Source organism: Mus musculus, chromosome 1 (assembly GCF_000001635.26).
Source record: "Mus musculus strain C57BL/6J chromosome 1, GRCm38.p6 C57BL/6J".
In the NCBI taxonomy this organism is placed as follows: domain Eukaryota; kingdom Metazoa; phylum Chordata; class Mammalia; order Rodentia; family Muridae; genus Mus; species Mus musculus.
In genome coordinates this window covers 133,744,719-133,767,470 of record NC_000067.6, presented here as the reverse complement: position 1 = coordinate 133,767,470, position 22,752 = coordinate 133,744,719, and the positions used below count along the sequence as shown (strand labels likewise).

The following is a 22,752-nucleotide window of genomic DNA, read 5'->3' as shown; positions in this document are numbered from 1 at the left end:
CTCCGGGTAGGTTCATAACGGAAGCAAAATTCTCTCTGGGGTCAGGAATGTAGCTACAGGCAGTGTTCGATGTGAGTCTGGAAGTCATCTCTGCCATGTGGCCTATGCCCATTTTGGGGGGTGGGGGTGTCTCTCCCTTGTTGCAGTTCCTTGGTTACTCCAGAACCTGGGTTGGAGATGCTTATACCAGCTCGGAGGGCTCTTCTTCTTGCTGACATGTTTGCCTTTCTTTAGGCCAGGCTACCTTTTAAAGCTCCAAGTTGGGGATGCAGCCCTGCTGTGATGATTAAGGAGGAGCCCAGCGGGAGAATTCCACAGCCTTAGACGGCAAAGTTTCCCCTAGCCTGCTGCCAGCTCGCCCCTGCTCCCCCACCCCCCAGGAGAGTCCTCTGAGGCTGACTGGGGAAGGTGGGGGAGAGAGAAAGGAAGCTGTGTGTCCTCAGCTTCTCTCTGGGCCGGCTACTCCCAGGAATGGGGAGGCACAAGTTTTCCCAACACCTAAAAGGGTTGTTCCCTGGTGATGAAGATCTTGCTAATTCCAAACAGCTGGCCAGGAAGTACGAGGCTGGAGAAGCTGGGGAAAGCTCACGCTGGCAAACCCAGGCAAATGTGAGCGCCCATGGGACGTTTTTTAGAAATATGGCTGCTTCCCTTAGGGAGGGTGATAGTCCTCTCCCTCTTGTTCTTCTCTGAATCCTTCCATAATGGTGAGGAGAGGAGGAGGCCTCTGCCACCAGGCAGGGTAAATCTGATCCTCCATATCTACTCCTTACCTGAGTTCCATAGGGACAGCAGAACCATCTTGTAACGTGCAGTTGGGCAGCAAAGGCTTACTTCCTTGGGAGCCTTGAAAGCAGTTATCCTGGGGTATGTCTTCCATCCTTCCAGTGTTCCAGCCCCTTCCACCATCAGCCCTCTCTTTCTTTCAAGGTTGGCTGAGCACACGACATGCTGCCTTTGGGTTTAACTTCACAAGGGGTTCTCCCATCTCTCTCCTTTCCCTTTCCCTCCTGGTGTTGCTTACTTTCAGTCCTGCCTGGCAACTGCTTTGCTTCTTGTCTTAGCAGAGACCACATGAGCAGCTGACCTGGTCCGGCAGGCTCTGATGGACTTGGGAGAATGCAGAGCAGACATAGCGCCCATCCTCTACAGAGACCCCCATGCTGCTGGTGCCTGTGATGAGGGCCCTGCAGTGCCTGGCTGCTTTTCCGGATATCCCTGTGGCTTTTGCTGCCTGGGAGTGGGCTTTTGTGCTTTTGTGGGATGGGATGGGAGTGCTTGGGTTCATAGATTATCTAAGGAAGGCAAATTAGGATCTATACAGTTAGACTGTCCTAGTAGATGTCTAGAGAGAGAGGAGAGGATATTGAAGTAGTCAGATGGGGTGATCCTATACCTAGATATGAAAGAATGATGTTAGATATTCCCATGCTTCCTAATAACCTGGTACTTCTGAAATAAAATAATCCAAAAGACATCATCCCCCTCTTTCTACTCCCACCCCTACCCATAGTTCACCCAGGTGCTTCTTGGAGCTGTTACAGAGCTTTAGGGAATACTGGATGTGGAGACTGTAAGGGCTTAGTGTGGGATGAGTTATGTTCCCTTCACCTCTCACCAGAGAGTGGGTGAGTCCTGTGCCCTTGGCCTTTGTGTGTCTCCTACACCCAAATCCTGGAGTCCAAGAGACAGGTGCCTGCAGTCCATTCAGTCTGCCCAAGTCAGGACATTTAAATGGGGAGATGGATCCGGTACAAACACGCCTTTCCAGGACTCTCTGCTCTCCCTCACCTTGGAGCTGGCACCTCCCAGGAGGATTGCCCTTATTCATTAATTCCACAAGATGAGTCAAGCAATAGGCTGCAGCTGGGGTCCTGCTCACTTGGAAGAAATACACACACACACACACACACACACACACACACACACACACACACACACACACCTCTCTCTCTGCTGAGACATCAACAGTGACCAGCTGTGGCTGAGTCACATCTTTGCCTGCCCTTGGTCTCTTTCAACGGTGAACTCTGTGTTGTCACCTCGGAGCTGAGCCCTTTGGCACAGGTGTTCTTTACAGTCCATGATCTTGGAAGCTCATTCTACCCTGGGATTCTGAGACAGGTCGATGTCAGCATCTGTTTTGGTTTGTAAGTTCCTGAGTAGTATCCACCAACCTCAGACCCAGGAGACACACGCTGGGGGTTCTGGAGTGTGAGAGGTTGTGGTTGCTACCTTCCAGGCAGCCTGTGCTCTGCTGTCCGGAGAGATGCCCTGCCTCACCACCACCACCCACTTTGCACCGTCCCCTCCCCACTCCCCTCCCCCTCTTACCCTCCAGTAACTGGGAAGCTGATGACAGTTAACTTGACAAGCTTAGAAACTCTGTCTGCTCTGCTCTTTTGACCTCAAGGTACTGCCAAGACTGATATGTGTCTCAGGTTCTGATTTTTTGCAGCACCGCTCACTGGGGCTGTCACTTGAGACTCTGACCTCTCTGGCCACTACAGAAGGAGGCTTCCCTGGGGGCGGGGGTGGGGTGGGGGAACTGGCCCCCTCCCTCTACTCTTCCTGCTCTCTCTTCTCCCTTCAGGTGTTGTTTTCTGGTTTTCTGGATCCTTTCCCAGACATGGTGGCATCCATAAAGCTTTCAGTTATCTTTCAATATGGAAGGAACTGGAGCAGTCTGGAAATGTATACTCTCAAACCTCATCTTTATTTTGTTTTGATCTAATTAATATGCCCAACGGCCGTAAGGTTCTTACTTACTAATAAGAGTCTACCCATCTGAAAGGAGCTGGAATACGGTAGGGAAAAGGGATGATAAGATTCTGAAATCAGTCAAAATCTCTCCTCTCTCTTCTCTCTCTCCTCTCTCTTCTCTCTCTCCTCTCTCTTCTCTCTCTCTCTAGCACTGGGGTTGAACATAGAGCCCATCTATCACTAAGTTGTATCTCCAACCAGCGGTGTCTTCTGTATTCTAGCCAGTGGCCCCTGGAAGGTGACTCTCCTCTCTGCCATTAAGTGACTACCGAATGTTTAGAGAAGTCACTAGACACTTTCAGTGTACATCTGTGTGTGTGTGTATGTGTGTGTGTGCGCGCATGTGTGTGCACACCTGTAGGTGCGCACGTTTACTGCATGACTAGTGATTTCTCTCCTGCTCCTCTTAAGCTGGCTGCCAGTAGTCTGTGCCCTGTTTCTTTTTCTTTCTTCCTTCCTTCCTTCCTTCCTTCCTTCCTCCTTATTTATTTTATTTTGGGGTGGGAAAGTTGACAAAGCTGAGAGCCATAGTACTCAAAAAGGGAGTTGAGAGCCTGATATCTGATCATTCTCTGCCTCTGCCATGTATGTGTGTGTGTGTATATATATATATATATATAATATTTTTCCTATGCTTGGTGGCCCAGAAACAGTGTCTAAGCAGAAATTAAGCTCAGTTTTAATCCTCCTGTAGCATTTGAACTTAAAGTCCTATTCAATGGTACAGTGGGGCCTCACCACCTCTACTAACATCTTAGATGTGTTGGGTAGGGACACACACACACACACACACACACACACACATACATTGGAGATGGCAAGCAGAAGAATGTGTGTCTCTTCAGAGGTTGTTCCCTGTAATCCTCCAGCCACATGTGGCTAGGTTCCATGCCAGGTGGCCGTGCCACCACCCATGCAAGGGTGTGGTAGTTTTTGTTTGTTTGTTTTCTGTTTTTGTTTTTTGTTTTTTTGAGACAGGGTTCTCTGTATAGCCCTGGCTGTCCTGGAACTCACTTTGTAGATCAGGCTGGCCTGGAACTCAGAAATCAGCCTGCCTCTGCCTCCTGAGTGCTAGGATTAAAGGCGTGCGCCACCACACCCAGTGGGTGTGGTAGTTTGAGACTCTCCCCTGATCTTTGGTGTCTTCATCCTGGTGACAGGACATGGGACAGTGAGAGATGCTGTGGTTGGAGAGTGATGACAAAGGGGCTTTGTCTTTCTCCTTGGTAGGAGCTTATAAGGAGGTGACAAGGCCTGGAGTTGGCCTCCAGCCCCCAAGCAGTAGGGTGCCGGAAGCCAGGCATTCGCTTCTTTAAGGTGCTGGCTTACCCATGCTCTCTCTCACTTCCGGTTTCCCCTTCCCAGCTCTCAAGGCTCAAGCTTTGTTTTCTGACTCTGTTTTGTTCTTGAGAAAGTTGTGCTCCCCCCTCCCCCTTTTCTTAATGTCGTTCTAGGGGGTTGGGAAAGGAAAACTTTCAAAGTAAAATAATAAAAAACATACCACTCTGCCATTTCAGGCACATAAATAGCTTCACCGTAGCCAGGCTACACACTCTCTTTGCCATAGCAACCTAAAAGGAGTGTTTATAACAGCCTGTCAGCCAGCCTGGAAAACAGCAGCCACTGCCCCCACCAGCACACTGAGGCCCTTGGCCTGCAAGCAGTGGGCAGGCTCCTGGGGAGGTGTCTTGGAGACAGTGGGCCTGGCCCTTAAGCAGGGGCCCTAGGCAGGGTGGGGAGGAGGTGGGGGGCTAGGAAGTGAGCCAGTCTGATTCACCCTCACCTGTGTGGTGCTTCCTCTACCCACCCCTCCACTCCTGTAGAGACAGAAAGCAGAAATGGCAGGGGTTCTGCTCTACCTGAGCCCAAGTTCCTAAATAAACCTGGGCTCCTGCTGTAGCCTATAAAAAGATGTGGTTCTCCTTGGTTTTTCTTCATCTCTGAGATGAAGAAAAGAAAAAAAAAACACACCAGTATCCAAAGAGCACCTGACAAGAGTGGAGAGGTGGCATGGCCTTGTCTTGGCCTGTCAGCCTGGAGCGGGGCAATGCTCCCATCAGACCAGAACGCCTCAGGCTTTCAGAGCCTTGTAACCCTGAGGAGCTGCTGGTTTAAATAGGGGACGGGGTAGAAAGCATCAGAATTCCTGTGGGGCTCTCAAATGCTGCCCTGACCAATGGCTTTTCTACCCATTTGTTAGAAACGTCTGTCTGTCCATTGTTCCCAGACTGGCGATGGTGATGCATGTCTGTAGTCCCAGCACTTGGGAGGCAGAGGCCAGCAGATTTCTGGGTTTAAGACCAGCCTGGTCTACAAAGTGAGTTCTAGGACAGCCAAGGCTACACAGAGAAACCCTGTCTTGAGAAAAATGAGGATGAGGAGGAAAGGAAAGAGAGGGAGGATGGATGGAGAGAGAGACAGACAGATAGACAGACAGTCCAACCCATTCAGTTCCTAGGCTGGCTTCAGTCCTGGTCCAGAAGCTAAAATAGGGCCATCTCCCAGGAGTCCTGGTGTTCCTCCCATAGCAAACCCTTCTTGTCTTCCCTATTTTCTGCCCTCTCTCTCTCCTCCTTCTCCCTTCCCTTCCCTTTTGTTTTGTTTTGTTTTGTTTTGTTTTGTTTTGTTTTAACATAGGGTCTTACCATATAGCCACAAACTCATGGTAAGCCTCCTGCTTCATCTTCCTAAGTACTTCAATAACAGATGTGTGTGACCACCCAGTTGTTGATTTTTGTTGTTGTTGTTCTGTTTTGTTTTGTTTGCTTTCTTAATAAACACCTTTTTAGCAAGCTGGCTTCATTCTTTGCCTGTGTCTTCCAGAACTCCATGAAGGCCAGAGTGGTGAGAGCTCTTTTTCTGTGCACAGTGGGACTCAAGGGGGACAGGGGTAAATGGCTGGCCATTCTAACGAGTGTCTGTATCACCTGGCAATGTCACTTTGCTGCCTTTCGAGTGGAGATCCTAGGCACAGAGCAGCTTCCCTGCCACCCCTTTATGGTAGACAAGAGGAGGAGTCACCTGGAGCAAGCAGGTCCATCTTCCCTAGCCAGGAGGGACTGACCCTCCACGTCCCTCCAAGAGCAGAATGGAATCTGATGGAATTTGTTTCTAAAAATAACCCTAGAGCCAATCCAGCTGTTGAAAATCCAGCTGCTGAAAAAGCCACTTTGTTCCCTAGGAACCAATGTGTGGAAAAACCACAGCAGCCCCAGGAAAGGCAATCTATGTCATCCAAGAATGTGTCTATACCGAAGGCTTGGATGTCACTGCGCTTGAGCACTGAATGTGGCCCGGCAGCTTCTTGTTGTAGTTCTGAGGGGTGAGAAGCAAATATTCCAGCTGACCATTGTCCCAAAGCATTTCTCATGATCACGGGGCAGGGAGGCTGTCAGCTCCCCAGATGCCAGACCTTCTAGATGGTACTGTCTCTCCCACCCAAAATCTACCCTCTACCAACAGAAAGATATGCTTGCTTTTTTCCCTCTGCATACCCCAACACACACACACACACACACACGCAGAACACAATGGTCATCTAGTCCCGAGAGGATGGCAGGGACCTGGGCCAGTGAACCCCAGATGATTTAGAAGAGGACCCTGCCTCTGGATCCCAGGGGGTTGCCTTATTGTGTCCTGATGAGTACCTGTATAGGATGGAACTGGGAGTGGAGGAAGGGCTGTGACATTGCCCTGGAAGGAAGGCACATTCCTGCTCCCACCTCTGTGCCCATCCTGTTATCATATAGGAAATCCTCATGTCTCTTGGAAGTTCAAGGCTTCCAGCTGGCTGTCTCAACAGATAACGCGCCAGGGAAATCATTGTGCACGCCCTCTCTAGGTCCTGAGTGAGAACTTCCTTATGTGGTGCACCTAGGCTTAGTTTGCTGGGTCTGGGTGTGCTTTATACTTAGATATATACCTGGTGGCTTTGGGGAGGAGGGTGGATTGTGGATCTGAGGTCACACTTGCTCTAGGTCGTTCCTCTAATGGTGACACTGCATTTCTTCCTGTGTCCTGTATCTCAGGTTGGCCTTGAACTCCTCTTCCTCTTCCTCCTCCTCCTCTTCCCCCTCCTCCTCTTCCTTCTCCTCTTCCTCCTCCTCCTTTTCCTCCTCTTCCTCCTTCTCCTCCTCCTCCTTTTCCTCCTCCTCCTGCTCCTCCTCCTCCTTTTCCTCCTCCTCCTCCCCCTCTTCCTCCTTCCACCAACCTGAATTAGGATGGGCTCACAGACATGAACTACCACACCTAACCAGGAAGCAGTACTGTCCGTCCCCTCAGGAAGGACTGGCCCACTTCATCCCAGGTCTGAGCGCTAACTGAACACAGCGTTAGGTTCCTGGATCTGGCCACAGAGTGCCACCCAGCCGTCCAGGACCCCTGTCTCATTTGGCTTCCTGCCACGAGTGTAGCTATTGGGAGGTGATGAAAAGTGCTATCACTACCACCTGTTTCCAACACTGACAAAGCCCTGCCTTCTGCCTCTGACCTCCTTCCCATATGTGTGTCTAAAGGGGCAGTGTGCTTAGGTCAGTCTTCCTGGGCACTGTGTGAAGGGCCGGCTCAGGACAGTTCAGACACAGCAGCCCGTGGGGCCAGGTTCTTATTTTGTCTTTGAGGCAGTCGGTCTCCTTGGGTGGCTCTTTTGTTTTGTTTTGTTTTGTTTTGTTTTGTTTTGTTTTTTCGAGACAGAGTTTCTCTGTGTAGTCCTAGCTGTCCTGGAGCTCACGCTGTAGACCAGGCTGGCCTCGAACTCAGAAATTCGCCTGCCTCTGCCTCCCAAGTGTTGGGATTAAAGGCGTGCGCCATCACGCCCAGCAATTTTTTTTCCATTGGGTGGCTCTTGATGGCCTAGAGCGTCAGTTTAGCCCCAACTAGCCTTGAACTTTCCATCCCCCTGCCTCTGGCCCCTAAGGACTAGAAGAATTGTATGGTCAGGCTCTTGCCAACTTTTATTTTATTCCCCCCTTTAAAAATAAACAAACAAAACTTTAAAAATTGTGTTTACTTATTTGTATGGGGGAGTGTGTGTGTGCATGTGTATGTGCCAAGGAACTCAGATGGATATCAGAGAGCAGCTAGTGGGAGTCCATTCTCTTATTCTACCATGTATGTCCCAGAGATCCAAGTCAGGCCATCTGCCTTGACCGCAGATGAGCTATCTGAGCTATCTCATTGGCCTTCCTTTTCCTTGTTTAGACATGGTATCACATGGGCCAGGCTGACGTCAAACTAGGTACATAAGCTGGCCTTGAACTTTTGACCTGCCTCTACCATGTACTAGGATGGCAGGGCCACTCTGGCTATGGTTTATGTGGTGCTGGGGATAGAACTCAGGACCTCCTACAGGTTACTCAAGCACCTCACCAGCTCAGATCCACAGGCCCAGCCACCTGACTCTTTGGGAAGTGTGGGAATGGCAGAGAGATGCAGACCTGAGTAGGACCTCACTCGGAGGTCATTAGGGGTAGAAAGGCCAAGATAAGTGAAGGGTTGCGATGTGTATCTTTGTTCCTTGGCTCTTCTCAGGTGGGGACTGCATGCCCTTAGAGCCCTGCCAGCCTAGAGCCCAGTTCTTCCTGCTTTGGGATGGTGTCGGGGTGGTGATACAGAGTGGGCAAGAGAGGAAGGGTTGAACAATGTCTTTTCATGGTGAGCTTTGAGTCTACCATGACTTAGAAAAATCGAAGAGTGGTTTACCTATTTCAAAGCCTTTTTGGGTCATGAGCAAGAGACCAGTAGGTTTCTGTGAGCCCCCGTGGTTTAGGGGCACCTCTGTAGCTTTGCTCTCGTTTCTGTGGTAGAGTGGATTTGGATTCAGACTAGGGCTCAAACCTGGACTCTCTGGAGGCATATCTGTCTGCTGTAAAATAAGGTTGTTGATGGACATTCAGTGACTTAGCATATGTAGTGATGATAATATCTACCAGGAACACAGAACCTGATCCTTATCAGCCACTGTATTAGGGACTATGTAATATTTTCATTCATATTATTTATACTTGGTATCGTTCTCATTTTTACATGAAGTATCAAGTACAGCACCTATCACAGTGAATATACCCAGAAAATAGTATTCCCCTCCTTTGCCACCTCTCTTCACCCCTCTCCTGCTCATGACTGTGAGAAAAAGTGGGGGCCCCCTTTAGGATGAGGGGCACTCACCAGAGCAGACAACAGGTGCCGCTGGGGCGGTGGGGGTGGGGGTGGGGGGAGCTAAGAAGCAGCTTTCAGATTTCAGTCTGGTGCATCCCATAGACAGGGCCAACCTTCTTACCTACCCAGAGAGCTCTTCTCCATCACCCTCACATCTGCTTGAGAGTGATTCCTGGAGTGTCCCCAGGTAATAACAACTTGCCCTAAAGCAAAACCTCTTGGCCCAGAGAAAAGGACAGAACAGGGTGGAATGTGAGCAGCTGCTCTCCTAAGCTGCTCCAGTAGTGTGATCCGTGTCATGTATTACTCCAGGCAGTCTGTCTGCAGTGCTGTACCAACCTGGAGGCCTAAGTCCAAGCCCCCTGCCCCTTTCTCCATTTCCCAGCATGCTTTATTGCCTGTGCTTCACCCAGTTTCAGAGGCACCTGTGTTTGGCATGGGACAATTGGGGAACAGATTCCTTCCGTATCTGCAAAGATGACCGTCTCAGTCACCTACATAGGCAGAGTCACCCTCTTTCCCTGATAGTCTGGAAATGAACTCCTTCTTCAGAACCCCAAGAGAGAATCTGGGAGGAAGGGGTTCCTTGAACAGAACTGAAGGAAAGACTAACCAGGTTGTTGTCAAGCTTTGGTGACCTAGATCATAGGGTTTTCTCCATATTTGGGGTACTTACTAATGAGTCTTATTGCACCACTTATCAGGAGGTGTGGGGTGGCACACATCTTGGGTGCATCTGGAAGCAGGGCTGGGTGATCATGTGAAGCGATGTGATTTCTTGCCCCAGGAAGAAAGGAGGAGATAATAGGCCTTCTAGCCTATTATCCCCTGGGTTCGAAAAGGCTGGAGACAGGACAGAGAACATACCTATCCCAGAATGCTTTCCTCCGAGTGACTGACTAATCCTGACCCGACAGAGGTAACACCTCCCTGGCTGGAGTACTGAAGGCTCACAGATTTTTCTTCAGCAGTTGCCTAATAAGGGTAGGAGCAAGCTCAGCAGTTAGCAAGCGCTCACGTTCTAGAAACTTGTGTGTCCCTCAGTGCAGCAGGACTTTAGTGGATTCCTGAAACTGGAGGTCTCCATCACACGCTGTTACTTGAACAGGTATATGTCTCTGATTCTCCCGGAGCAGTTCTGTAGCGCTCTACCTTCTAATCTTCTGTGCCGGCTTCCATAGGTTGCCTGTGTGAGAGGAAGACTTTCTCTCGCTCTTCAACCCAAGGAGAGGTTCAAAGTAAGGAACCTGCATGTAGATAACCCTTTCTCGTTCTCTTGAGACCCAGGACTGAAGATGTTAATGATTCTTGCTAGCTCATGGTATTGTTAAGGAAGCTGCCCTAGAATTTTCTTTTCCTTGGAGGGTGGGGGCTCCCGGGGGAGGAGAAATAGAGAGGTTCATGGAACAATTGTTCATCTGCTTAAAGGACAAGAAAACAAAAGTTTACCCAGATCAAGTGAGGTTTTCACCCATTGCTTGAATGCCCTGTGCTGAATGGCGAACATTCTTCCAACATTCCGAAATGCTTGTTCATTAAGTCTTCCAACATTCTCAATCGCTCATTAAGTCCAGAATCCCCTTCCTTACTTATTACCTTAGCACGATGTGTTAGGTAAGGTTGATTCTTCTGCCAATTAAAGGTTCTACGCAGGCTAAAGGTGACTGGAAGAGTAGCAAGTATGTTTCTGAATGTGCTACTGGTGTATTCAATAATAGAAATATCAGCCGAGTGCCCACAAGATACAAGTTCTCTTTTAGGCATTGGGGAGAAAGCAGTGAGCAAGATGGGGAAAAGAATCCATGGCTTCACAGAGTAAACTCTGGGCAGGGACAGAAACAATAAAAATCTCTGTCAAGAATAGTGGCTTACACCTGTAATCCCAGCACTTGGGAGGCAGAAGCTGGGATGGTGGTGGGGGGGGGGGATCATGAATTTACAGCCAACTTGGGTTGTATAGTAAGCCCCAGGGCAGCTTGGTCTATATAGGCTGAAGAGATGATTCAGCAGTTAAAAGTACTGGCTGCTCTTCCAGAGAACTCAGGTTCTATTCCCAGCACCCCACACAGCAGCTCCAGAGGCTCTGACACCCTCTTCTAGCAACTTTAGATACAAGGCATGCAAGTGCTACACAGACATTCCATGCAAGTAAAATACCCATATACGTAATTTAAACAATGAAAAGTAAAATGTGCTGCTCAGTGGTGGCGCGCACACTTCTTTACTCCCAACTCTAGGGAGGCAAAGGTAGCAGATCTTGGAATTTGAGGCCAGCCTGGTCTACAGAGTGAGTTCTAGGATGGCCAGGGTTTCAGAGAAACCCTGTCTCGGAAAAAAGAAAAAAGAAAAGGAAGGAAGGAAGGAAGGAAGGAAGGAAGGAAGGAAGGAAGGAAGGGAGGGAGGGAGGGAAGAAGGAAGGAAGGAAGGAAGGAAGGAAGGAAGGAAGGAAGGAAGGAAGGAAGGAAGGAAGGAAAAGAAGAAAAGGAAGGAAGGAAAAGAAGAAAAGGAAGGAAGGAAAAGAAGAAAAGGAAGAAAGGAAATTAAAGTCTGACTTCCAGCTTCACACTCATCAGCATTGCCTTGGACAGCCCCTTCAAAGGTTAAGGGTCTCTTGCTGCTGTAGCCACACTCAGTCCTTAGAGGCTTGGGGAACTAAACAGGGATAAAGTCAGTTGGTGAGGGAGATGCATTCCAAGATACCCACTGGATCCCTGAGAACAACAGAATCCTATGTGTACTCATACATATGAGACTTTTTGTCCTAAATGAAGATACTTATAACATTTAATTTTAGAGGCAAGGACTTGCTTTGTACCTCATACTAAGCCTGGGACTTGGAACACTCCTGCCTCAGCGTCCTGAGTGCTAGGATCATAAGAGTACACTACTGTGCCTGCCGATCAAGTTTAGAGATTAGGCATGGAAACTGGGGAGAGAATTTAGTTGGTAAAATGCTTGCATGCAAGGCTGGAGGCCTGAGTTCAGCCCCCATCACCCACATAAAAAGGCAGGGTGGTGGCATGTGCTTGAAATCCCAGCTCTGGGTATAGGCAAAGACAGGAGGATCTCTGGAAGTCGCTGGCCAGCCAGCCTAGACTATGGGGGGCTTTAGGTCAATGAGAGACCCTAGCCCAAAGTTTACCTTTGACCTCTAAGCACATGTATACACATAAAAATGCACACATACCTGTGTGTGCATACAAGTGCGCATGCACAATAAACTAGGTATAGTAAGAAATTAACAAAAATAATTAGCAGAATAATTAAGCAATTATGATAGCATAGTTTGTGAATGTGTGCCCTCTTCTTGTACTCAAGTCTTCTTTCCACGGGATTTGAATAGGAGGGGACTGCTAGTGTGGGTCTTGCTCCTATGCCAGTCTTAATGAGGGAGTTACACCTACTGCCTCAGGGAACCTTCTCAGGATTCCCTGCTTGCTTAACTTGTTGTAAGTCGGGGTATTGGGGAGGTGGATGGAACATGCTGGCTGAGGGGCAGAAGTGGGATAACCTCCATTCCAGAGGAACCTGCCTGAAACAGGATTGGTTGAAATCAGTCAGGAGCTTTGGCCAGATGGGATTTCTGGAGAAAATAAATTGATAAAAAGAGCCAAGTTCTTCTCTGATGACTCAAGAGTTGTATTCACCTTCTAGAAGCAAAAAAAAAAAAAAAAAAAAAAAAAAAAAAAAAAAAAAAAAGCATTTGTTTATTACCTAGCCAATTGGAGTGCCTTGCCAGACCCTGGCAGCATCGACCAATTGCAGGGTGGTTATTTCACCAGAATGGGGCCCTACATACTTGAGCCTCTCCTATCGGAGGAGCTGATATATAACATGTAGCCAGCCCTTGTCTGCAGCTGAGCATAGGGCTCAGCTCAGTCTCTAAGCCACCTTCAGCCCCTCTCATCCCCACATACCCTTAGCTGTGCCTGCACACCCTAGCCAGTATGTGCTCCAGCTAACGTCTATCTTGCTGAGGGAAAAATGCCTACCTTTCTCTGATGTGTCACTATGCTAACATGAGCCCCTCTGGTTGCTCCCTTACCCTGAGGACAGTGTTGGGACCTGTCTATGGGCTGAACAGACTGTTCTCTTATCTCTCCTACACTGGAAAAACTTGAACACTCACTATCTTTCTTCCCAGAGCTCCACCTGGCCCTTATAGAAAAACTGAATCCACCCTGTGTCATAAACTGTTAGCGTGTTTCACTCTTTTCTTACCAGGAAAAGCCTCTGCGAGGGCTTAGCCTTGAGACCAAAATTTGGTGCCAGATAACTGCTGTAGGTTTCCAAATTTTCATACCACTGAAGGCTGAGTGTTCTAAGAGACCTTTTATCAGCCTGTCTTTCTGGATTGTAAATGTCTGTGTTGGGAGTAGAAGGTGCACAAGCAAGCCATGTTTCAGCCCCCTTGGGTCTAGATTCCTTTTCTGATTCTTCTCACATCTTACAGGTAAGGCCAGACTAATGTATCCTATAGGTCAGTCAGCCCATGAAGGGGAGGAGCATTAGAGGTTATAACCTTTTATATGCGAGTTCCTTGAGTTATTTTGTGTGCCTTGATTTGGAAGAAATAAGGCTTAAAGATGATGTTTCTGAGATAAATCCTCTACATTCCCAGCCAGCAGGCCTACCCAGGGCTTCCCATGAGCCTGGATACTGAGCTCAGGCCTCAGTTCTCAGTTCCGTTCAGCCACCAACTGTCATTTAAACCCTTCTTCTCGAGAGTACCTTGCAGATCCTGGATCCTCATGGCTGTTCTAATTGTTCCTTTTTGTCTTTTTTTTGCATCTCTATTCCAGAGGCCTAGCCCTCATCGTTATCCAGGGAGCCCTCCTCTTTTTCCTGACGCCAGCCTACCATCGTAATTGCTGATTGTTGCTAAGGTTGCTTCCATGGTAACATGCTTATCCTGTTTACACTTCTATATGGACAAGAAGTCTAAACTAGGAACCTACCTACTCTGGACAACCATTCCCATCTCCACCCAGAGGACACCAATCATCGTGACACCACGTCCATCTTTTACTAAGTTCCCCCAACCTCTTCCTCTTCTCACTAGTAGACTTAATACAGAAGCAAGGATCTAGGCCGGGTGTTGCTACTCTGAAACTTATTGCACGAGATATTGTCAATTTATCCCCTAACTGACCTCCCAGAGAAGAAAGAAGTGGGAAGAAACGGCGAATAGAAGGCAAGAGACACTGATCAGTTAGAGGGGAAACTCTACATCTTCTCTGGTTGAGAGTCTGGTAACTGAAGAAGGCAAAATGACGAATCCACCAGGACAAAGCGTGTCAGCCAACACAGTGGCTGAGAGCCATGAAGGGGAGTTTGGCTGCACCTTAATGGACCTGCGAAAGCTCATGGAGCTTCGTGGAGCTGATGCAGTGGCCCAGATCAGTGCCCACTACGGAGGGGTACAGGAAATCTGCACTAGACTGAAAACCTCCCCTATAGAAGGTAAAGGCCATTTCAAGGGTTGGGGATTGGGGGCAGTGAGTAGGATTTTGAAATATTTTTGTCTAGCTTCTAGGGAAAGTCCGGTTCTGGAGATCCAATAAGTTGTGTCTGGTCTGGTGGGGAGAGCACAGACCTCTAAAGCCGAGGTGGCCACTGAGGGAGGGCATGAAGAGCTTTCCTCCTCTACCACGTTTAGGAACTGTGATCTCTGAGTCATTCTCTCCTCCTACTTCTGTGTCGGTCCATCGTATGGAGGGTCCTTATTTATTATGTAGATGCACTTATCAGTATAGTCAATGTCCTCACTTAATTAGATTTTGATTACAGAAGAGCTTAAGATGGACATCTTCCTCACACTGATCTTAAAGCTCAATGGATGAGAAAAGACGACAGGAAGTAGTATTCCAGCCATCTGAGTACCTTACTGTACACAGAAATGGGTTGGCATATCATAAATATGTATTTGGATAAATTAATATTTTCTGTCTTGGAGTTTCTGATTTTTTTTAACCCTGTCTAATAAAAATTTTTCCCCACCATGTAGGGTCCAAACCCAGGGCTTTGTACAGCGCCCCGACATTAATCTGTAGCCTCAGCCCACTGTTTTGCTTTTTAATTTAAGACAGATTCTCAGTACATTGCCCAGAGTGGACTTGAGCTCACTCTACAGTACAGGCAGGATGTCAGGTTATGATGTTACAGGCCAGGCATATATCTTATAAGCTCTGAGTTCAGGTATTTGAAATAATGTTTATAGCTAGCCTGTAGAGTTACTGGGATTAAGTAGTACAGTGCATATGCACACATGTGTGTTTGTGTGTGCATGTGAGAACTGATAATAGGTGTTGAATAAACTGAATATAGGCCATATGCCTGGAGATTTTCCTAGGGTGTGAATGCCCATGAGTTTCAAAGAAACATAATCTCTACTCTGGTTAAGGTATGTGTGACTGCAGCTGCTGTCTGTTCCCTGTGCTCCCTGTCATCTCTGAGGCCTGATTTTAGGGTGACAGTGCTTAGTTGCTCACAGTCAGTCCCCTGGGCCTTCCAGCTTGTGTCTAATACTGCCTTTTGGATACTGTCCACTTCCTGCTAGTTGAAGTTTTATTATTGGTGATGGTGGTGGTGGTTTTATTATTTGCTTATTGAAACAAGGTTTCACTCAGTAGCCCAGGCTGGTCTCAAACTCAAATGAATCATCCCATCTCAGCCTGCCATGCACAAGAACTTATCATCGGCATGCGCTGCCACCCCCACCACCCCCTACTGTGTTTGTTTCCCTGGGACAGTCTCACTCTGCCAACAAGGCTGACCTGGAATTTGGTGTCCTCCTGCTTTAGTTTTTCTAAGTGCCAGGATTACAAGCATGCACCACCACACCTGTCCCCTGAGTGACTTTCTCAGGGACTTCTACAGAGTATAGGCTGTAAGGAAAACCTGTACCTTCTTGTGCTTTCCTGAGACGATGCAGGTGTTTACAGACCTCCATCAGAAGGGAAGCTGAATCTTTCTGTTTTCCTCCTTTTATATTTCTTTGACAAAGAGGAACTTGGGGATCCAGTAAGCTAGAACCTGGGGGGCTCCTCAAAACAGGATCCATACTTTCCTTCCATCTCTCTAACCCTCTCATATAGCTATGACAAATAGCCTTCTCTAAGAAGCCAGCCTGTTGCCAGAAGACCATTCGCAGATGCCTCTCAACCTCATAGGATTTTGTCACCTATGGGAGGCTCCTGCAGATTAATAATGGGAATAAAGATACGGGAGTGAATCTAGATTCTAGTTAGAAACCAATATGAAATAAGTTTGAGTAGACTGGCGTTGGGGAGCATTGTGCTTAAAACCCTTCTTACGCAGGAGCTGAGAGGAGACTCTCATGAGCCTGGACATTTGAAGCTGGCATGGCTGGGGAGGGGAGTGGTAGTAGTAAGGAAAATAGAGCACCCCTTTATCCTTTTATTTTTGCTTGGATTGATAACATGCTTAGTGTAGATAGAACTCTTTAAATCATAGCTCATAAGGAGCCTTATAGGAGCTTGAGAGTTTTGACACTAACGTGATTTTGTTAGCCTCCGTTTATACAATTCTAGAGGCAGATATGACTTAGTTTTTAATTAATTTTTCTCACTTTTTATTGGTTAAGTTTGTTGTTTGACTAGCACCTAATTTCAATATTCTCTGTCTAGGTTAAATGGTTTAAAGGCCTTGAGGTCTTTGTACCAGGTAGAAAATGATGGAATAGTTTCTATTTTCTGACTTACAGCCTATCGATGTCCTGTTGCCTCTTTTGTACAGAATTACAGAGGACTTAAGATAGGTTTTGCCTTTTAAAGGGTGTTTTACTTGTGTGTGTGTGTATGCCTGAGTGAGTTTATATGCATCATGAAGGCTGGAGCCTAAAGATGCCAGAAGTTGGTGTCAATTGTGAGTTGACATGTGGGTACTGGGAACTGAACACGGATCCTCTGCAAGAGCAGTAGGTGCTTTTAACTGCTGAGCTATCTTTCCAGCCCGGGTTTTGCATTTTAATGTCCGATAAGACATGGGACTGAGCCCAGTGTGCATGCTAATGCTGCTCCTGCATTGCATTCATGTGTTGGAGTACAGTTGCTCCTCAGTCTAGAGTAGGTTAGAATAAAGAGGACCTGAGAGTGGGGACCTGGGTGACTTCAGTATTTGACTGTGACTGGCCACAAGGTTTACAGAGTGACCTGAAAAGAGGAGGGACATTTAGAGAAATAAGAAGGGGCGGGAAAGATGTGGAAGAAGCCACAGGCTCCAGCCTACATTTGTTTGTTTGTTTGATGTTATGTGTGTCTGTGCATTGTTTGCATATTATGTATTCGTTCCATGTGCAAGCCTGTTGCCTGGGGAGTTCAAATAGAGTGTCAGATCCCCTGGAGCTGGAGTTAGAGATGGTTGTGAGTCACCCTGTGGGTGCTTTGGAAAGGAGCCAGTGCTAGCCATCACTCCAGCCCCAAGCTCTCAGTCTTTATGGCTCTACATAAACAAAAGCTAAGATGAAGACTGGGAACTAGCGGGACACTTTGTCAGTGCGGGCTTGTCATTTAGCACCAATGGAACCCTTCTCATTTTCTTGCTTCTTTCCCACTTCCAATTCCTTTCTTTAAAAAAAAAAATGTTTACAATACCATATTATCAATTATGTCTAATAATGGGCTTCATTACATCATTCCATACATATGTATAATGCATTTTTATCACATCCACCATCACCTTCTCCAGTCCTCCCCTCCCCCTCCCCCTCCCTTCATCTTCCCAGCTCATCCCCCCCAATCCCCAACCCCCGTCTACTCTCACCTCTCATGTCTTCTTCTTCCTCCTCTTCTCCTAACAACACATTGGATTTCACCAGAGTTGTCACATAAACATGGGTGACAGGTCATTTACAGGAGCATGGATACCTTGCCAGTGGGTACCCACCCTGGGGGGGTCTCTGACCCCTCCTACCCACCCCCCAAATCATTAACTGCCTATAGACCCTCAGGGAGGGTTGGGCCTCATAAGCCCTTCCCCCATCCCAATTTTTCTTATACTCTAGCTTGACAGCACACCATTGTGTAACCCAGCCTAGCTTCAGATTTTCAACCCTAATTCCTCCACACCCCCTTTTGTTTTCTCATCTTCTCTCTCTGCTCCATTTCCAGAAATCTCTCCAAGTCCCAGAGTGCAGAGCAGCTCAGGTGACTGGGGACTAGAAGAGAGCCCCTGTTCTCTAAGCTTGCCCCACCCAGCTCGGGGCCCCCTGAAGAAGAAACATGTGTTGAGTCTGGGGTAGGGTTCCCCTTGCCTTAAGGATAGCAAAAATGTTCTCCGTGTCGCTATTCCCTGGTGTGGAGGGAGGACGCTGGGTAAGACTCCTTGTGACTAGATAGAAGTTTGTTTTCTTTTTCCCACATCGGAGCTTCCCATACGCCCCCTCTGTCAGAGTACCATAGTTAGGGGAAACACTGTTTTCCAGGGAGCAGATGGGTTGGGAAGTGGGAGGAACTTCCGGGCACAGAGAAGAGAGGTCAGAAAAGGGAGCATTAAATAAACTTTGAATGACTGACACGAGGCTTTTTTCAGATGGCTAGAGACAATTTCTATTGCATTTGGATATAGATAAATTCTGCTTGGATCTTCCATCTCCTGTTCCACGTCTAGCTTCCACATTGTCCCTCCCCACATAAGATGATGAACACAGCAGTTAAGATCATCTGATAGGCCTTCCAGCGACATGCAACAGCTAATACCTACTCTGTAGATGACCTCACATTGGTGACCATGACAGTAGGCACCGTCCCTCCTCTCACAGAGCTTACAGGCCAATAGAAGTTACACACAAATGAAAAATAATTCTAAAATACTGCCGCTGTGCTGTGTGGGGGAAACAATAGTGTTGAGGGAGCATAGAGCACAGGAGCTAAGATGAAGGACTGAAGGAGAAGAAAGGGGCTTGGGAGCTTGTGTTAGACCCGTTTCTCTGTGTTATCTAAGACTTGCCAGGGATACTCCAGCTTGGCCTTGCTATATGGTGACTGCATCCCTTCCAGAGTGCTCCTAGTTTACAAAGCAAGCATCTTTGCCTTCCCTAACTACTGGGTAGCTGTTGGGTTTAGGGAGATGAGACTCTTCTGAGAATAGCCAGAGGGAAAAGAATCTGTTTGAAGACAGACCAAACATGATTATGATTATGATTTAGAGGTCATTAATGTCAAGATTTAGATTGACAGCTCCTGTCACCTTAAGACCTCTGGGGTTTTCCTGTGTACTACCTAGAAATGGCCATCTTCCCATTATCTGGAACTTACTGGGGTTGGGCTTTTCTTCCACCTCTTCCGCCACCATCCCCGGAAAAGTGCAGGGGATCTAACTGGAGGTCTGCCGATGCTAGACAAGCGCCCATCACTAAGCTCTCACCTCGGACCTGAAACCTCTAATAGCGTTATCAGTCTGGACAAAAATTGATTGATACACACCCAGTAAATATTCACTTGTGGCACATCTGAATTGCTGTTAGTCCTTCAAACACTGAAACTATTTCCATAATAAGATACGCAGGCCTAGAAATGGACAAAGTAAAATAAAAAGTTCTAGCATTTTCTCCCTGCTCTCCAACAGGTAGAAGCATAAACACACACACACACACAGAGAGAGAGAGAGAGAGAGAGAGAGAGAGAGAGAGAGAGAGAGAGAGAGAGCACCGTTTCAGGGAAGGTTAGTGAAGGGAAGCGCAGAGCTGGTGAGTGAATACAATGGGAAGACAGGCACCTGGCTAGTTTGGTTTTCTTTCTTCTCTAGTATTCATAATCCACTCTGGAATACCAGTTTGGCAGAGCTCATGGATCTGAAAGGTGCAGCTTTTCATCCTGGCCTCTGCCCCTTGCCTTCTCCTTGGACTCCTGCCCCACCTCTCTTAGGACTGCCAAGTTCCTTCCTAGCATCTTCTCTGGGCCTGGCTGCAGAGACTAGCGTTCTGTAGTCCACTGAGCCGCCACACCTCCAGTAAATCTGCTAGTGCTTGTGTAAGGTCTCACCCTGGAGAAACACCTTGGAGGGAGGGAAAGGGATACATGTGCACAGCCTGATTCAAACATCTGGAACGAGGCTGCTGGCCTGGGTGTGAGCGGTGTGGGCCAGGCCAGCGGCTTCATTAGAGAAATTCTTAATGCTCTGTGGAGGAGTGAGAGGGGTTCCTGCTAACATTTGGAGGTAGAGGATGGGAGGAATGGGGAAAATGGGGGTGAATGAGGTGTAAGTGCCCTCCCTCACCCCAAAAGGGAACGCCTCTAGCACCCTTGAATTTTCCTGTCTGGTTTAAGCTTCATGCTGAGAGCTGAGTGAGGCCAGGAGAGAGCTGGCCAGGCCCAGCCCCACACTCTGCCTACCCTTAGCCAGCCAGCCTCTCCTCTCTCAGAGCTGAGCATCTGAGTTTGCTCACACAATGTACTAGGCAGGCGTTAGAGATCTTGAGAGTATAGCTAGAACTTCTGGGCCTGAGAGCGGTCTCTCCTTTTCCTCCCCCCCGTCCCCCGTCCCCCGTCCCCCGGCATGGGACCTCTAGCCTGGCCAGCTCAGCAGCTCTGCAGCAACTCTTCCAAGCATTTCAGTGTGTTCTTGAGTTTGGCTTGCCTTTTTTATCTATTTAGTGTTTGAATAGTAGCCTCCTATTCCTTCTGCCTCTGAATTACACTCCAGCCTCTAGTTTGAGGTGAGTGCATTGTTTTTTGTTGTTTGTTTGTTTGTTGGCCTTCTAGTCACAGAGATCCTCCTGCCTCACCTTTCAAATGCTGAAATAATAGGTATGCTCCGTTCCTGGCTCCTACTTTGACTTTGACTTTTTTCTAGTTAGTTAGTTAGTTATAGTTTATTTTATGTGTATGAGGTTTTATTAGCACATATATATGTGCACTGTGTTCATCATGCCCGGTACCAGCCAGAGGAGGTCAGAAGAGACCATGAGACCCCCTGGAACTGAAGTTAGAGATGGCTCACAGCCACCTTGTATATGATGGGAACTGAACCCAGGTCCTCAGCAAGAGCAACAAGTACTCTTAACCACTGAGCCATCTCTCTAGCCCCTTCCTTTTCTCCTTTTTTAGGCAGGGTCTCATGTAGGCTAGGCTGGCCTCAAACTTGCTCTGTAGCTAAGGATGACCTTGAACTTCTGATCGTCATGTCTACTTCTCCAGAGTGCTAGGATTTCAATATTGTACTGCCCCCTCTTATTTTATATGGTGCTGACAATCGAGCCCAGAGCTTTGTACACATTAGGCAAGTGCACTACCAACTGAGCTATGTCCCCAGCTCCTTAACCCATTGTGTTGCCTTGAGCCTTCAGCAGGAGGGAAAGAAAATTGGTGTTCCCTCACTGACTGAGGCAGCCAGTCGCAGCTAGCCTTAGGAGTGGGGTTTTCACTATTTTTATTTAGCTCAAAGGTGTGAGCCCTGGGACAATGACACTGGCTAGAGAGGAGCACGTGCATGCAATGCAGGAAGGTGACAAAGCAGAGGGGTAAAGAGGGTGAAGGCTCTGGGGAACCTTGTCTCCCCTGTGTTAGAGCTCGGATGGAGGAGGCTCAGGGTTGGGGGCAGGGGCGTGATGAAGACAGGCCCTGAAGACAAGGCCACTCTACAGGAACAGTGTTGTCTAGTTCAATGTCCTCTTACTTTGACCTTGAGTCTGTCCCTCCATCTCAAGGCTGGGAGTCCAGGACAGCATGTCCCCCTGGTTGTGCCTGTATTGAAGAGGAGGTGTTGGGACAGGAAGGGTGTTCTATGCTACTTGAAAGCACAGCATTTGGTCAGGAGCACTAGCTGGCTCCATCCGCAGACACCTCTGATCTTAAGCCTCTCATCCCCTTAGAAGCCTTGGAAGTGCTTTAAGTAGGACTTGAGGATAGATTTTTATGTTAGAGGTGAAGACTGAGAAAGGAACCAGGTCCTCGGTAAGCCAGGCAAGCTCTCTACCATGGAGCTAGTACCCAGACCTTGAAATGTACCCCAATGTCTATTCTCATGTACCAAAAGAAATGACTGCCTTTAGTCAACCTCAAATAACGTCTCCCTTGCACTGTCCGTGTGGAGGAGGCTTTTCATCTACCTCCTCTGGCAAGGCATCATAATTCAGATAGCTGGGAAGTCCCTCATGACCTAGATCCACCCTTTCTGAGGCTGAGCTGATTCTGATAAACGGTGCCTCTACCCACACCATCTTTGGTGTGAACAGGAGACTAACCAGGCTCTCTCGTGCAGGAGCCACACCGCTATAGGCTGGGGCTCCACTCCTCCCGGCCTAGGTCCTGCACAGGCTTATAGCAGACACGGGTGCCCACTGCTCCTGACTCTGGCCTGCCCAAACGGAGCAGACACCCTGCAGCTCCCAGCATGCGTGCAGGCAGTGACTTCACAGACTCACATTCTCTTTGCCTCTCCCAACTTATGTGCTCAGCCTGGTTCTAAGGGCTAGACGCGCTCTCAGTTTGGGTGGGGCTGTCTCTCTCATGTTCTCTATGAAAATTTGTCTGAGGGCGAAATTTCCCCGAGAATTTCTCGGGAAACCCCTTTTCCTGTGTTTTCTGAATAGCCTTCTTGCCAAGTCCTCCTTCCCTCTCCAGGAGGCTGTGTAAGTATTTGAGAAGCCACTGTGGAGTTCGGGGCCCAAAACATTTTTCTGGGCTGGACAAGTCTTTGTGTGAAGTTAAAGCTGCTGAGATCAGGGCTGGGAAGCCTCTCTGGGGTGGAAAGAATGAAGTGGAAAGCCCAAAATTGGGAATTGGCAGGGCTCCCAGACCCACATGGCTTTCCTGCGCAACACCACATGTCAGAGAGGATTCCCAAGGCTACCCAGGCTAACATCCAGGGCCC

At 48.1% G+C, this 22,752-nt stretch overlaps 1 protein-coding gene across 11 annotated transcripts in view; it reads left to right on the top strand.

The window, feature by feature from the left end:
* The window catches only part of Atp2b4 (ATPase, Ca++ transporting, plasma membrane 4), a 98,386-nt gene that overhangs the window by 33,589 nt on the left and 42,045 nt on the right, over positions 1-22,752 (top strand). For 7 of the 11 annotated variants that reach the window (XM_006529723.3, XM_011248038.2, XM_006529727.3 and 4 more), the window contains one exon: positions 13,722-14,382. The exons of 1 other annotated variant lie outside the window; for it this stretch is intronic. In XM_006529723.3, the coding sequence (XP_006529786.1) occupies positions 14,190-14,382 (193 nt within the window). In that variant the 5' untranslated portion in view covers positions 13,722-14,189. Of the gene's footprint in view, positions 1-10,303; positions 10,317-13,721; positions 14,383-22,752 lie in introns of those variants that run through there. 3 more of the 11 variants (NM_213616.4, NM_001167949.2, XM_006529725.2) reach the window with 2 other exon arrangements.